Here is a 17,769-nt window from a genome sequence, read left to right as displayed (position 1 = left end):
ACACAGCTTTGTGACCCATTCCCAAACTCTGTTCACCACTAATACAGGTCAAACTGATTTCCTGATACTAAATCACACTTGTAGGTTTAATCTTTGCAGCACTTTAAGCCTGGCCTCAGTCACAATAATGTTTTCTGCTGTGACACGTCAGCATGCAGAGGCCTGCGCTGTTTTCTGGACTATGCGTCAGTGTCTTCCATATCCAGTTTGTCAGCTGGAATTTCTTCACTTCCCGGACTCTCTTGGCTGAAACTCTCGCTTTTTCTGTTCACACTTTTCTCCAAATGCATCACAGACGTAAAGGGTAACAGGACGCCTGACCTTGTTATCAATGAAACAGAAGGTGTGGCTGGAAATATTTCTGAGCATATGTTTATCTTAATGTAACATTGAAAAAACAGATTGACACATTTATCTGGTATGAAGTATATATGCCACTGATATACTGATGTTATTAAATGTTTTTTTTGTTACATTTATTATAACACATCTTATAACACTCATATACAATTTGTAAATTACTTTGTATCTAAATTGAGTAAAAAACAACTAAGCATAGAATATCAATAATAAAGACCAATACACTTTGCCCCTGAAAACCCAAATGTCAATTTAGTTTGATTTCAATATTTTATTTCTCAAACACTTTGGGATGTCCTGTGTTCATTATATGACATCACATTATGGAATAAAATTAAAGTGAAAACAAAAGATAGAAAAATTGTTGTCAGCCCGTGCTAGTCACTAGTTCCTCATGAATGGCCACAACTAAAAAAAAGTAACCGACAACGAATAACGCAAGAGCAGGATACAGAACAGAAAGAGAAAAGGAAAGAACTTTGTTTGTAAAATGCCAAAACTTTGCATTGCTCTTTTTTTTAAAAAAGTGCTTAAAATTGTAGTCAATGTAATGAATGTGAATGTATGCGTGTGTGCACTTGTGTGAAGAGTTCACTGTATGCACAACGGGGCCATTCTTTCCAAATGTGCAGTGTGGTGTTAGTGCACCTGTACATGGTCATGCAAGCCAAAGCCTTTAATAAGAGAAAGAAATTGGCAGTTTCTTCTGCTCGAAACCATTACCAATGTCAAACATGCCACACTCTGTTTCTCTTTACTTTACTTCCTCTCTGTCTCTCTTTATTTTCCTTTTTCACTTTTTACCCACACTGACCCATAATTCTTTGCTCTTTGGTGGCATGCAGTAGCTCCTTGTAAAAGTAACAGTAAAGTTACGTCCAAACATTTGTCAGACTATATTCCTGATTTATATGTCTTCTGGACACAGACAGCTTAAATATCACTCTATAGAAGAGCAACGTCACATAGTTTGAAGGCTTTGCGGTCAAAAGAAAAAGTATATTTGTGTATTTGTAAACTGCCATTTAGCCATAATTGTTTAAGAGCGACTCTTGAAGTTTTCTGTCCTTTCACTGAAAGCTTAAGAACTAAATGTATTTCTCCGCTAAGATAAGCTCACTGCATGCTCCTCAATGGCAAGATTATAGAGTGCTTGTTACACAAATTTGCGGCCTCTTAGCATGTCAAAACAGAAGCCGTTCGTTTAGTCTGTCAGTCGTATGTTGCGTATTTGTTTTTCATTTGTTCGCTGCCATTGGCTATATTGTAGAGTCAGACCAGAAAAACCCCTGGCAAACATTTTCTTAGAAAAAACAGCCTAGTACTACAAAAGTTTTCTTTTTTTTGCAAGAACAAAATATTGCAAATAGAAAGCAGCAGTGGTGTAGCTAACGCTCATAAGATGTTTTAATTTCCAAGGAAATGTAGTCAATTTATGCGAGGAAACAATCATCCACAGTTAAATATCCAAAATTACTCAAAAAATATCCAATATGAACTGATTCTAAGATGTAAAGTGATTCACTAATACCTTGTGCGCCTCTAGAATGTGTGCATGTGCCTGCATGTGCCAATGTTTACGCGCAAGTATATTGTATTTCTTCATGGCCTTGAGCTTTATGCATTGAAGCTGCACACATCTGCTCTTCTTCCAGTAGTAGTTTAATAAACTTGGTCTGGTGTTATCTGAGTCCCTTTGAGGACACAAAATAAGAATGTCCCCAGGGTGTCTGCTTGAACTCTTGTCACTGTCTCAAATGGCAAATTTACTAATGCACAAATGGTTTTATTCACTATTCAGCAGCTTTGGAATCAACATCCACAACAAAATGAATAGAATAGTTTTCTCTGGTTGGCTGTCTCGTACCGTTCACCCTCATTTGGGCTGAATGCAAATCACGACTTTGTTTTACACAGCCTCAGCCTGAATGACATTCCCTCATGGGTCTGACCTATTCGTCCACGAAGAGATATCCCAAATATTCTTCTCGTTTTGCTTCAAATGAGATGTGTTTTTTGCCAGCAAGTATTGCAATGCATCCTTTGATATGGGTGGCAATGCAATAGAAATCTGCGGTCCATTTCTCTTTCAGATAACAATTGTTCATAAGAATATGATGAATGCATTAGTTCAACTTCTCTCATTTGATTATAAATGAATGGAGAGTTTGGCCTTGAAGACAAATGGCTTTAATGAGGAAGGCTCTGAAATGGCAAAGCGTGCAGTAAAGTGTTACTATCCTAAAAAGCCATTTATCAAGTTTTAATGTCTTGCAACACTATACCTCAGACAGCGGTTTTATTGAGATGGACTATGAATGAAGAGATGCCGGGAGGGTTTAATAGATAAAAAGACTACATGCGAGTTCCTCTACTTTCATAGTTTGTAATAAATACTATAGATTGTTTTAAAGCAACGTCAATATAAACAAACGTTAATGCGCATACACACTTTGGTGTGTCTAGCCAGTATTATTTTGGGTTACCAGTAGAAGAACCGTTACTTGGCTAAACTAAAATGCAACCAAGTTACACAAACCATTCAACAAATTGTTTAGTTAATAAAATTAACATACAATACAAGTTATTATTTATTTATTGAATACAATAAGTATTCACTAAAATATGAATATACTGTAAATTCATATAAATTTACATTAAATCAAATATAAATAGTTATTATTAGCTACTAGCCAGACCGATAAGCAAACCAAGTTAACTTCGCGTCCGATGACACCATCTATAAAGATCTTCGCTTCTAATGGCATTGAGTTCAGTAGAAGATCTTAAAAAGTACAGACCTGGGAAGTATGCTTAGTTTCGCTCTCTCTGACATTGTTAAAAAATATAAAAAATAAGCATCAGAAAACACCTCCCATTATCCAATTCCACACTACCATGCTCGTATGTCACTGTTTATTCAATTTATTAGCTCTAGTTGGTTGTTTTTCCTATGTCTGGTGTCCTCCTCAGAGCCCAAATCTTTCACCTGGAAGCAGCACTGTTCAGCGATACTGGTTAAACACCCTGCCAAGAAACCACTGGAGCAGAAAAACAGTCCCAGGTCTTCTTTGCAGGCCCGTGTTGTCAGAACACAAAGCGCTCTCTCCCTGGGCCCCTCGGGAGCCTGGGAGAAATCACAGGCATCTACAGACGTCAAAGACTCAACAGTCTTTACCAAACAAACAGAAGCCCAGCAGAGTGATGGAGAATGCGAACGGGAAGGAGAGCGAGGGAGGGTGAGCGACAGGGCGAACGCGGGAGAGCGCAGAGATGAGTTGGTGGTTTGGAGGCAGGTTGAATGCGGCCATTTTGGGAGAAGTGAAGAAGAATGACACATCAGAGTTTTCAGATTTCAATATAAACTCAAAAATTTCAAACAACAAACTTGAGATCAAGTCGGAAACTAAGAGCAACCTATGAGTAGTAAAATATTTCTCTGGGATGGGTACAGACAGATACCGGTAGAGGAGTCAAAGAGAGAGAGATACTGAGAGTGAGAGAGGGTCGAGAAAGATGGAGGGCAGGGGGAGAATGGAGCTGAAGTGTTAGGAGAGAGGGAACAACGGAGGGAGGGGAGAAAGAAAGTGTAACGCTGAGATGTGTCAAGAAAGGGCGCCTGGGCCCCCCTGAGGAATGTTCCTTGTCTGCTTCACAACCCCAATACCAGCAAAACCCTTTGCTTTGTAGAAAAAAAGGAAGACAGGAGAGGTGGAGAGAAAAAAACAAGAGTGCACACTAGTGGAGTCCTCATAGAATTTCATCCTCTTGTTGCACAAAGCCAGGAATCCAAGCAAGGGTTTTCTGTTTTTCAATCCCTTGAGTGTTCTTCACATCAAATGGTCCCGCTCGGCAGCCAGTGTACGGTGTAGTGCTGCCCGGGCAGGGGGAGGTGGCCCTGTCAGACCTCTCTATTGCTTCTCTCTTTCTTTAATTGGAGGTCTTATCTCCCTCTCCCTCTCTTTAGCATACACTAGGCCAGAGGTTTTGCTTCAAAGTGAGCATTTAGATAGAAATGGTGCGTAGCAGGTTGCATCTTTGGGTCCACACTAGCTCTGCTGAATCACCATGTTGACCCTTCTTTTGCTTAAAGAATGAGAGTTTTTCTAAAAAGAATCAGGTTCTTTTATCTCATTTTTTTTGAAATTGTAGTGTTGATTTTTTTGGACTGCTACACTAAATGTTAGATGATAATGGACCGCTTGGAGGCCCTAATGCTCTGGATCTTTCATTGATTTTTTGGGGGAGTTGAGCAATTGAGAGGAGTGAGAGGGCAAGCAACCACTTCTCTAAATAGTAGAAGGTTGAGAAATGGGTGGTGAGAGGTGGAAGATATTGGAGATGTGAAACACACGAGAGAGAAACGGACAGGCAGACTAACGTCTCGCTGTGCGCTTAAGATGAGCTGATCATTAAGAGAAAAACAAACATTGACAGATGAACATTGGTTATGGTTTGTGCTAGAGAAGTGCATGTGGAGACCACATCGTGTAAACCTCTGGCTCTTTTGATCAGATGTAGGACCACAGACAGGAGATAGCAGATGCTTTTCACTGTCTCTCACGCTTCCTGTTCTTAGTTTTATTTTGACTGGCATCTGTTACAGGGATTCCCACATTTTATTACATACGGTCTATAATTAATACTGGTCAAAAGTTTAGGATCACTTATTCTTTGTTTATATTATTTCCTCCTTTAGAATAATAGTAAACCCCTCAAATTATTGGACTAACAGAATTGTAACAATGGGTATTATGTTGTCTTAAAACAGGGTAACTGCTCATCACTTTTGAAGCATCTGACGGGCTGACTGCTCTAACCAGTCCTCATTATTTCAAGTATAGACTTGAGCTAAACTAGGGAGTTTATTTGCATCTCTCTGTACTCTCTTTTTTGTTGTTCTGTGGTCTTTATTGTAAAGGATGCTGATGGTTTGTCTGTGGTCACTGTATCATAACCAACCCCCCTTTTTATGTTATTGCGACACAGAATTAGCCGTCTCTGCACTCTTTGTTTTCGCCGGCGCTGTTCCCCATTAAGAGCTCATAATCGACTCTGCAAATTGTTCGTAATGGTAGCTTTAATTAAACTGTCTATGGCACAGATGGGAGGAGTGGATAAAGACATGTACCGTATAGATCTCAGATTTTGAGTCCACAGATGGCGATGGCCGATCGCGGGTACCTGTGAGGCAGTCTAGATGCTTTAATTGGGTTTCTACGTGTGAAATGCTAAGCGTGGTGATAAGAGGTAGAAGTGAAGTTTGGACGGCTTGACAGTCGGGGTGTTTGGCCTCTCTCCGGTCTCATTACCGTTGGGAAATGGCCTTCTGTTCGGCACTCGGCGAACAGTAATGGCTGTATCACGTCCTTGTGTGAAATGAAGCTCGTTTGACCAATCGCAGCCGATCGGAGAAACGAACAGAAAAGGAGAATGGTGGAGACCGGTGGGTTTAAATGTCTTTTTAGACAAGGATGCAAGGTGATAGGGGCCAGGCGAGAAGCAAGCTAAATAACATCCAGTAAATCGAACATTGTCAGCCCATTGAAGGGTGTCATCGCGTAAAAGCATTCCGCACTTTTAATTGTCGCGCGTCCCATTGTACAGAGGGTGATGAAGAAGAGAGGTCAAGCCGGGTCACCAAATGCTGGTGGTGACCGAGGTGCAAGGGTGAGGGGTTTTGAGGGGAGTTTCAGGGCAGGGTAGTTGCCTAGCATCTTTAGGCCGCCTCAACAGATGCGGCAGCAATTCAAAAAGACCTCCAGCGTGCTGGTTTCCTTTAGTACAATGGAAAAGGTGGCGTGGATTTGATTAAGAATGGAGAAGTTTTCAAAAGTGAAGAGGTTCTTTCAAGGTCTGAGAATTGAGAAAAAAATGTAATGACCTCTTACTTAAATACTAGCCAACATAAATTAGTAACTTCAATTATTTTCTCACATAAATGGTGCAGTTTTTTTGCAAAACTGTAACACTCTATGTCATGAATAAAGTAACGTAATTGGACTGTCACGTAATGTCCTGTCAAGGATTGGTTGCACGTGCACATTTCTAAGTACTAAGAGCTGTACGAAGCGTAATGTATTTTACATGTGCTCTGAGATATTTCATATTCTTCATTTAATGATTTTTTCACACATCAAGTCCTAATACTGGAATGTGGGAATGTCATATTTATGGGAGGCTAATAAAAGTTATTTATGGCTTTTCCAGGGAAACCTTTGAGAAGGCTGAAGAGTACCGCCGTTAGTCTGCATTTGCATACGTGTATGTGCGTGTGTGGAGGGGACGCTGGTTTGCTATTTTCTCTTTGTGTGGACTCAGTTTAACTCAGAAGGGCAGTTGAAGTCACATTAGGAGCAGTTGTGGAGATGCACGGCTGCTTCGTCTTGTGTCTGTCTGGAGCCTCTGCTGGAGCATCTTAGAAGAAGTGCCAGCACAGCTGTGCTCAGATCAGTTCCAAATGCACAGCCAGACCACAGTAGCACCCAACACAAATCACATTTACAATAGACTCACAGAATCACATGGGAATAGTTGTCACGATCAGGTTTTGGATAATATATTATTTAAAAGATAATATTGTCTTTTTGAATAATATTGATGATCAAATGCCTTATATGTATTAATTATTTAAATCAGTGTAATAGTAAATTAAATATTAATTAAATAAAAATAAAACAATATATTGAATTAATTTATTAAATTGTTGTACCACAAAAAAGATTTAAAAACATGTCTTATCCAGTTGTAATACTAAAAAAGTGAATCTGTTGTTAAGATTGTAGTATGTATTTGAGTCTGCGTCCCATTATTCCTCTTCCTGTAGCACTGCAAAGTGCTAAAGTTTTATTTCTCATATATTGTCCCTTGACTATGAAGCCCTCATTTAGCCTCCGGTCCTTAGCAAACAGATTCACACACAATAGAGTCGCACCAACAAACACTCACATCCCACAGTCTAAAGTGGTGCCACAAAGCCACCTTTTATTCCGCGCCTGTAATTTCCATGGCCCGGCCAGTTCATAGGCAATGCTTGAAGCACATCAAGCATTGACCTTCTTCTAGTCACCATGGCGATTATGAAAGATTCTCAGCTGGATACTAATGTGTGGGCATTTGGAGGTATGGCTCCCCCCGAGCTGATTGACAAACCACTGGAGGGAGAGAGAGCGGAGGAGAGAAAGGAAGGGGGCTGGAAAAAAAAGTGTAAGATAATGAATTTAGTGAGCATTATGGAGTGAGGAGAGATTTAGATAATAGTTAAAGTGGAAAAAAAAATGATGGAGAAGGTGGTTGGGGAGGGAATTTGAGTTTGAAGAGAGGGTTAAAGGAGGGCTCATTTTACTCTGACTACATCTCCTACTGGACTCCACATCAGGAAACAACAGATTTAATTGACATTAATTGCCATGTGTTTTTGCCCTCTCAGCTTTCATCAACAGATGAGGTGGAAAGAGAGTAAATTGTCAGGGACCGGTGCCTGTTTTACCCTCTTAAAGGAACAGTGCACCCAAATATAAAAACTCTGTTATTGTTTATTCATACTCATGGCATTAAGTTGGACAAGTTTTAACCATAAAAATGTTAAAGGAGTAATTCACTTCAAAATGTTAACCCGTTCACTTTCCATAGTATTTTTTATAACTATTTTCTAAAGTCAGTGGGTGAAAACTCCTTTAAGTAAACATTTAACAAAAATAGTAACTCAATTTGAGTTTAAAATGTTTTTTGCTGTAAATGATTTCATGATAAGGTACTCACGTTTTCATTTGTAATACCGTAATGAATGCTTTTATTGACTACGTTTTATTATTTTGGTTGGTTTCCAAATCTATGATTCTTATATTTGACGTGGTCTTACTCGGTCAATATTAAAGAACAGTAAGAATGTTTTCTGTAGAAAACAAAAAATGACGTGAACTTGTTTGTACAGGCAGGGTCACATATATAGAATTTATGGTATTTATCTAAATTGTCATTATGACTAGATATGAATTCAGCTTTAAGGCTGATTTTTTTTTTTCTTTCTAATGTGTCCGAGTGAGTTTTAGTCATATTGTTTTTTGTCCTGTTGGAGCTAGGTCCCAATATGCTGCCATTCTGAATATTAACAAAATTTACATCTAATAAACATGCTCACGGACAGCCTCACCAAGACCAATTTCCTTGCCGTCAATGCCCACTTAGAACTTGTTATTGTGCCGTGCAACACAGAGACCTCACCCTACGCTATCACAGAAGCCCCTCTCTCTATACGGCTTAAGGGACCCCTCCGCTCTTCATCTCTGTCCTCCCAATGGTCCTCTCCGGGCTCCAAAAATGGAGAACCCCCAGGGGAAACAAAAAGAAGACGAGGAAAAAAAGCAAAGAAATATGCGCAGCGCCACTCTCAAAGTTGTTGCCCTGGTAACTGGTGAGGGCGAGGGACCGCAAACAATGAAGCCAGATCCCTTTTTAAGTGTTGCTAATTAGCTTGCCTCTGCTTGCTCTTTGTGTTTGCCATCTTAAAAAGAAACTAAAGTCAACAGGGAGAGGCGTCGTAGAAGAGAAAAGACAGAATGTTGGTTTCTGTTTTTCTTCTCCTTAATGGCCAAGGGTGCACATAGAGGCGAGATGAAGGCCGCTTTGTGCCAAGCGACAGATGACTGATGATATAGATTGATGCTACTGATGTAATTGAATATTGATGAAGAACATGTGAAACCTGGTGCTGGTTTAGTTTTGTTGAAGGTTTGCTTTCACATGAAAGAAACTGTTTGCTTTGTCCATGCTTGGAGCATTCGTGGTCTAGCATCTTTAGCCTTTTATAACGGCCGCTTGCGCATTGTTTGCTTTGGAGATTTTGATTGGGTGGACTTGGGTGTGTGGGGGAAAAAAGATAGTTTAACCTACAGATGAATCTTGATGGTCCAGTGACTTAAAAATCTTATTTTAATATACATATATTTCTTAATATGTTTTAATATTTTATGTGGTGCTGGGACTGTATTTGGCGTTCTGACAATATGCATAGAGAAACCCTTTTTCAAAAGCACTTTTGCTCTTTTAAAGAAGTTTTGTACATCTCTTCTCAGGGCATGGCAATATCCCCCCTCAGTCTCTCTCTTTCTCTCCCTCGCTCCATTCTTTTTCTTGGTCTTTGTGCTCAGAGATGTGAGACGTGGCCTCATAACACTCTGTTTCCGCTCAGTAGGATTTATATCCCCCTAACTCGTGCACACACACACACACACACCACCTCACTCCCATTTAAACGCATACAGCGAGAAACGATGAACTCTTCGGTCTGTGTACCATTTACCCCCTTTTATTATTTTCTCCAGATCTGTATCTCCGTAGCTTTATCCACTACCAGGTGTAAAATCAAAACTAAACTCAAAACACATTTTTTTCTTATTTGTTCCCTCTAAGACCACAAGACGGGGTGCATTTCCAAGCGAGCGGTTTTGAATGTTCACATGGTGTTCCTCTGTTTAAACAATACACTGTGCATGTGTTTTTTCTCGCAAGCTTACTTTTGGCAACGTGCTGTGTGCGTTATTATTAATTTTTTCTATTTTAATAATAACAAAGAAATGCGTTCCATATGTCTGCTTTGGACAGGGTCCCCGATGCCAGTTAGTGGTATCCTCATCAGGGAGATCGGGTCAGTCTGCTTAGCATGTGTGTGTGTTTGTAGGACAGATTGCGGAGGGCGGAGGATGGTTTTGGACATCCTCCCATTTCGGTGAGAGCCAATGGGTTAGGTCACTGGAGCTTTGACTCATATCACACCCTAACACCTTTAGCACAGCTCCAGCACATCCCTACAGATTCACTAAAGCACTCTCTCCAATATCTTGAAAAGTTCTCAGATATGACAGGACCTTGTAACTCCATTTTTGCTTATTAGTTTTAGCAATGCGCACAGCAGAGAGAGGTTGAAACCCTATCAAGTACTACTTTGTTTGGCTGCCAAAAGGGCGGTGTTAAGAAAACCACAGCAAAACTGCCGTGCAATTGCCATCAATTAGAAGACGGCGCGGCTGCCGGGGCTGGAGGATTCAGAGACGACCCGTATTGTGAACTCTCTGAGCTCTCACTTTTCTCTCTTTCTGTCTCAGTCCTGAACTCTGCTAATGCTGCGGTCCTCGGCACTACAAAGCTAGGCCGTCTCACGGTGCCAGCAACGAGGTAATGATGCCCAGAGAGCCCAGCCATAGTGGATTACACTTCCTCTTTTGCTCTTTCAAAGTGGAACATGGGGATAAGTTACTGCTGTGAGCGGGAGAGAGAGAGACACCAGGTACATGTGAGCTCATCTGAGCTTCTTTCACCATTTGTCGTCCCCTAATGAGTTCAACAGCCGTGCAATCCATGGAATCTTTTTCACAGTTTTCAAAACAAAATATCTCAGACATCCGAAACGTCGCCGCTATCATGTTGCAGCCCGTATTTACTTTGTTAACATTTTTGGGGACTGAGGTGTGGAACGCTGCACATCTGGAAAGCAGCAGAGGCAGCAAGTTTCGAACAGGTCCTCTTTGTGAAAAATAGGATGTAAAATAGACCTAAAAGTGGTCAGGGTGTTCAAACATTACAGCATATTTTGAAGATTTTTCCTCTCTTAGTTTTATTTTTTATTGCCTTGGCTCCAGCTCACGCTTTCCCCATTTTAATGGCCAATGGGAGTCTGCTCTAGCCGTTTAAATTTTAAGGTTTCGCCGTACGCTTTATATTGCGGAAACATTACATTAAATAGGAAAAGAAGACAGCGTTTTTAAGGTTGCACAAATAATTCCGGCATTAAATAATTCCCCTGATTTTTCGATATTTGAGATCAGCATTCTAATGGATTTAAACAAAAACAAATGTGACAACTGACGGAGAGAGACTGTGAACCGCATGATGGAACAGGAAGTGGCAAATTAAATCCAGCTTTGGCCAAAAGCGCAGTGTGGGGAAAAAAGCCGAGAAATATGGTCAGAAGTGCAGTTTATTTGTAACCCACCGTGAAATTGGACAGCTCTGCAGGCTATGACTGTAATGAGTCATGGGGACCAAGTTAAGATCTACGAAACCTTGGCCCGGGCCTGTAAACCCGATCCCCTGTCCTGCAGCCCACACCTCGCATTGTAGCCCGGGGTGGACAGCTGCTAACAGGCCCAATATGTCTGACTGCTGCCGCTCTAGACGATGCTCATTTGGTCACCAGCTGTGTTCCAGCATTAAAATAGGGTAAGTCTGGTTCTCCTGCAAACGATAATTCAACTTTATTAGCGGAGCTATTATACGATAGCCTCTGTGGAAACTTACAGAGATGGCTGGCTGATGCTCCATAAGTGATGATGCGGAACACTTTGGATTGTGTGGACAAACAGTCTGGCCTGCCACGAGTCTGCAGCCCTGCGCGATCTGCAGTGCTGGATTCCTCTGGCAGCTGGCAGTGATGCATTTGATACATTACAAGCAACCGCTAGCGAAGCCCTCGCTTCACGTAAATATGCCATTCAGATACAAAGCAATCCCACGAGTTGTCAAACCCGTGAGTCATAAAGTCGCTGTCATGAGGGGCAGAAAGAAAGGAGCGGGCAAATTGTAGCTTGTAGCAGCTCGGAGGTTGTACAAGCAGGTGCGATTATTTTGACCAAATCCGAGTGACGTTTTGGATGCTGGCTTGTGTTACATTTGTGAAACCTTTCATCTCCCCTTTTCTTCTTTGGTCTCCCTCTTTTCCACCGCTACCCAATGCAAGCAAACAAAAACAGCTCAAGTCTTCATTATAAGACGTTACAAGGAGAAAGCCGAACTTCCTAATTCCAGGAGGATAAAGCCTAAAACTCAAAAGAAGCAGCTTTGGCAAAGCTTTACTTTTCCTTTAAGGTTGAATGGTACCAGTTGGGAAAAAAGGAGCCTTTGTCTCGCTCCGTGCTCCAGGTTTGGAGGTGGCTATCATGCAGGGTGCATGCTGAACAAAAGCACCCAAGTGTAACAAGTCTTCCCGGTTTGTACCGCTGAAAGAAGGTTAAGTTTAGTTCCTTTTCTTTTGGTGGAGGTGACTTTTTTTCTTCACGTTCCAGTTCTGCTTTAAACGGAGATGATGTTGAGTGGCAACAAATATCTTTTTGCTAGTTATTTATGAAGTGCTATTGGAAATAAATTCTGTCTTCACACACTTAAAATAGGCTTTTTTGAAGGTGGACTTGAGTCTGTTTGTAAAGTGTCTGACCACATCCATCCGTGCATGCGGCTGCATGAGGTAGGTAACATTACTCATGAAGAGCACACCCTGTTGCTTTCCTAAACAGTGTGAACAAATTACAGAGCACATTTCAAGCACTTTTTCTTTTTAAAAGAAAGCTTACCTTACGTATTTGGACACTAAATTTCACCGTAAAGCAGAGACGGACTAAAATTTGTTAAATGATGATTTTTTTCTTCATTTTTGTGCACAAATAAATCATAAGAAAGAACGATCAAAAATAAGATCTTTAATATCTCCTAGACAGCAGCTCAGGTTTTTCATTCAAGCTAAATGTTCTCACACGGATGCTTCAATTTGATTTATTTCTGTTGTTTAATATCTTAAAGAACTTGAGAAGAACAGTCTCAGACACCGCTATACATTACTATTTCGTCCCTGGCTTTTTTGTTCGGTTATCCCATCGTATCTCTTTGTATATTTTCTTTGTCGTTTAAAAGTTACACGGGACAAAAGCATTATTGTGTCAAATCATGATGTGTGACATAATACCTCAAATCAGCTCCGTATCGGGGTAAATATGCCGCTTGGCAGTAGAACGCAGAGTGTAAGTGGAGGATGTTGACAGGGGTTTATTTAAGAATGAATTAAAAACGTAGCGCCGTTGCCCTGAGGGAGGCGACCACTGTTACTTTGTTGACCTCTGTTAAAAGGGTCTTATCTGGCCAACTATAAATAACTGCACATCATATCTAACTCTGATTGGAGGTCAACAGAGAGGCAAGGGTATGATTGGTGAATTGCAGCAAGCAGCGGTGTCCGTTTTATAAAGTTTATTCCTTTAGTGTAAACGGAACCACACTTTCTCCTATGCAGCAATGAGATTAAATGTAAATGCAAAACAAATGGAAACATTTGCTTAAGCCTGCTGGTTTTCTTTATTTTTAAGTGAGGGCCTCCGTAAAGACATGAGATCTCTATAAAATCTTATAGACAGCATTGAGATTAAACAGACTGCTCTCCTGAGAAATAGACTTTAGTTATCTTGCGTTTCGTCATGTGTTTCAAAAGAGTATTTATATCTCAGACTGTGCTCCGACATTAATGTCTGATTAAAAAAAAACTTGACCTCAAACTTTTTATAATAAACCTCTTGAAAAACTAAATTATTGGAGCAGTGCATCTGCATTTCACAGTGTGCCAACAATAGTTTTTTTTTTATAGATTTTTAAAGTAATAGTTCACCCAAAAGAAAATTCTGTCATTATTTATTCACCCTTTTTTCATCTTTTTAAAACTGTTTGACTTTATTCTGTGTAACACCTGCAACCAATGCTAGTCAATCGGTACTGCCGCTGTTTGGTTACCAACATTCTTAAAGATTTTTTCTACCTCCCAGCCTTTTTCTCAATCCCCCTCATCTCCGTCCATATCTCTTGAGCTGCCTCCATCACACAGTGGCTGTCTCAGATTTGTCTACAGCTCAAGATCAGCCAACTCCAGTAACATGATTCCATCTGACCCTTCATGCCACCCCGAGCCCCTCCCCACCAGTCTAATGCCGTTTCACCCACCCACACCCATTGACGGCCCACCGTGGGCTGGGGCTCTGTTTTTCTACAGGGGGAGGTTGTGGGGGAGACGTTGCGGGCATCAACAATGGTTCTCTGTCAGCGATGATGGATCATTCCAGCATATGGTGCCCACCTGTCCATGGAGGAGCCGACTTAACTGTTTAGATTTACAGGAGAGAGATAGAGAGGGATAGAGAGAGAGAGAGAGAGAGAGAAAGAGCACCCCGTATTCTGCCCTCTCCCTCATTCTAACTCTCACAAACACAGGGGGATTAGGGATCCAATTCATCACCTCCTAGTCTTGTTTACCTAAGCAACCTGATCATAATGAATAGAAGCTGGGACATCCAGGAAAGGGGCGCGCAATCAACCATGTTTGTGTTTTTTACAGCATTGTTTTGGAACGTCTATCCAGAGTAGCTCATCTGTTGTATTATTATTGGACGTTGGCATGTCTAAGCACGCAGACATGACTGTCACAACCCCATGAGAGAAAGAGAGTGAGAGCCTCGTACACCAAAACGAATTCTTCCCTGTCCTTTTCCCATTATGGACCCTCACCCGAGGGCCCCCTCCCACGCCCACGCTCTCTCTCCCGCAAAAAGAAAAGAAACCCAGTTGTCAGCCATTTTTTCCGAGGCCTGTTAAAGAGGGGAGGCCGAGAAGAAAGAGAAAACAGGGTGGGTGCTGGGCAAGGAGAGCCCCCATCCGACCACCCTGTACCCCCCATGACCCTGCTGAATTAAAAAATGCTCTGTTATTAAAGGCAATGTCAGGAGTGTTGATTTACGGGGGGGGGGGGGGGTCGATGACAAGTCAGAAGAACTCACACACTGTGCAGCTCGGGCCGCCAAGCTGGGCGCTGACCTCTTCAACCTCCCTTTCCCCTCGCTCTCTTACTCTCTCTCGCTCACGCTCGTCCGACCGCCTGCTCCGCTCTGCAATAAAACCTGTCTAACTCAACAGCACAATGGAACTGTTGTTGGGCCCGGCCAGCAGCGGCCTCCCTCATATTTTCTTTAAAGGTGCAGTACTCAGAAGTGAATGCCACAAGGTTTTGGGTGGATGAGCGAGAGAGAGATAGGAGATGAAAGTAGCTAAGCGAAAAGATGTTCTTGTTTGAAATCTGGATGTGTTTTGGCTCCCTGCTTGATGTGTGGATGGAAGTTTTTGCTGTTTGTGTTCCAAATCTTTTTTTAACCTCCGCTGTTCGGCAAAGCAATAAAATTGGAAAGTCAGACTCAATAGCTTCACCAGCCGAATGGAGTCTCTCCCCTGTTGCTCAGAGAGAGGGCTCACCGCCCCAGACGCTGGATAACCGTCTTCTCCTTTCGGGCCCATTTAGTGGAGCCAACCTCTTTCCCCATCGCCGGTCATGATTGAGACCAGCCGTGGTGACCACCCATTCTTCTATTGTGCCTTACCTCTTGTTGTCATCATTTACTTACCACCCTCATGCCTGTCCAAACAAGTATCTTCTGTGAAACATAAATGGAGATGTTAGGCAGAATGTCTGAACTGTTCAATACAACAAAAGTGGATTGTGATTTATACTGCCGAGCTCCAAAAAGGAGAAAAAATTCAATAAAAGGCTTTAAAGCCAAGCAAGAACTTCACTTACATTTTAAGATTTTATTTTTATGGGTGGTCGTACCTGGGGTGACCCAGTCATGCCACCCAAATAACATTCTCTTAATGTTAAGAAATGTAACTACATTTGGGCTGTTCGTGAAAGTTACTTTGGATTAACATGTGCACTCAATACCACTTATTATATTAAAATAATTGTGACATTTATGATAATTAAACAAGATTTGAATATAATTGAAATCAGTGCAGCAGTTTTGGCAAATTTTGTTGATTATTGCTCCAGACGACCATCTGGTCTGCGTGTGTGTGTATATGTGTGAGAAGTAATTTACACCACATGCTTTAAAGTAGAGTGTGTAATCTCAGAACTAGTCATAGATGAGAGGTGCTGTCGGTCACTTTAGCTTATCCAGCCCTCCACTGAGGTCATGTGCACAGATGGATGGGGCTTCTGCAAAGCATGTGCGTGCGTTGGTGAACGTGTGTGTGCGCACGCCACTCAATCGCGACCTCATCAAAAGTAGCAAGTGCTCTTGATGCAGATGGTTTTCATCCCACCGACCACTGCATTCTCTCTCTCTCTCTCTCTCTCTCTTTCTGTCTCTCTCTTTCCCCATTGTATCCGAGGCCTCTCACCTTTTTCAGCCCCCTCTCTCTCTGGAACCCCCACCCACCCTTGTACAATAAAAAAGACAGAGGTGTATCTCTTTTAAATGGATTGGCACCATTTATTTTGAGGGTGTTGGACTGGGCTTTGAAATACATCCTCCCCCACATTTAGCTCATAAATACTTGTGCAATTGATATAATGGCTATTAGCTCTTACAGTTTAATACTGATATCAGATCAGTGCTAAATGTTTTAATGACAGTTAATCTTTGCGGCTAAAACGAATGTATGAATTTGCCTTCAAGTTGACCCATAGGCAGGACAATACACAAGTTTGGTTTGTTTGATATTTTAATCGAGATTAATGGAGCGTTGAGATTATAACAACAGCAAATGGAAGCTTTTAAGATTTGGAAAAGCCACATCTAAATTGGTAATTATTTAAATAAAACATGACTGAGAGCTCCAATGTCTCAGAGACTTTAGAAGAGCAACACAGTCAGAATATTACGGATGACAAGTAGGTTTAAAACATGTCAAACTTGCATTTTTTCAGCATAAGCAGAAAAAAAAACGTGAGTAGGGATTTTTTTTTACAGAGCGCTTTTGCCCCTCCATCTTTTCATAAATCAATATTTACTATGTAACCTTCCTCTCTCTCCTCAGGGCCAGGAAGCAAATGTGCATCCTGATAGCGCTCTTCATAAAGCTGTTCGCCCATTGATTTACTGTTGCCTGATGTTTTTTGTTTTGAAAACTTTGTTTTGCCATCGGACAAATAGATGTGTTGGAATTCCAATGTCCGGACAAATACCGCTGTCATTCGTACACCGGGTATCAGGCTGTCGGCCTATGATGTGGTACGGATCTCAAAACAGGCAACTGTGGAGAGATGATCTGTGTTAGAGAAACAAAAAAGGGTGCGATAGAGTTAAACAGAAAGAATGATGTAGCATTTTCCATCTCGGTCAGAGGAGAAAGCCCTTCTCTGGCCCTAGTGTACCTGTTAGGAAAGGGACCATACGCTTGGTTTGGCGGGTGGTGCCTTGCCTTGTAGTGCTAAATGTATCTCTCATGTGATTTTGAGGAAATGTAAGCAAAGTGCAAAAGTGTATGTGTGTAGTGCTCACCGCTGTGTTCTTTTTGCTCCTCTCTCGTGTCCACAGGCCCTCCAGGCAGCACGCCAGTTTATCCTCCAGCAGGCCACGGGACTCAATTCCCCCAGCAGCAACGAGATCAAACAAAGCACTGTACAGGTACAAACATAACACACGGTCACACAAGAACAAACAGTATACAACTTATCCCATCATGCCTTTTAAAGTTGTTCTTCTGCTGTAAATTTAATTACCTGGTGTATGTAATGTAATTGTATTTAGTTGTATTGTAATTGTATTCCCCTCTCTGTACTGCATTGAAGTGTAGAGTCTTCAATGTGGCTCTTTGTACTCAAGA

General features: G+C 41.4%; 1 protein-coding gene across 2 annotated transcripts in view; it reads left to right on the top strand.

Annotated features, from left to right (window-relative positions):
• foxp4 (forkhead box P4) overlaps window positions 1–17,769 on the top strand; it is a 109,370-nt gene that overhangs the window by 37,407 nt on the left and 54,194 nt on the right. For both annotated transcript variants that reach the window (XM_056734329.1, XM_056734328.1), the window contains exon 3: window positions 17,481–17,570. In XM_056734329.1, coding sequence (XP_056590307.1) covers window positions 17,481–17,570 — 90 coding nt within the window. The remainder of the gene's footprint in view (window positions 1–17,480; window positions 17,571–17,769) is intronic.

The sequence above is a fragment of the Triplophysa dalaica genome, chromosome 21 (assembly GCF_015846415.1).
Source record: "Triplophysa dalaica isolate WHDGS20190420 chromosome 21, ASM1584641v1, whole genome shotgun sequence".
Classification (NCBI taxonomy): Eukaryota; Metazoa; Chordata; class Actinopteri; order Cypriniformes; family Nemacheilidae; genus Triplophysa; species Triplophysa dalaica.
The sequence above is the reverse complement of the archived record's forward strand: the minus strand, read 5'-3'. Positions and strand labels throughout refer to the sequence as shown.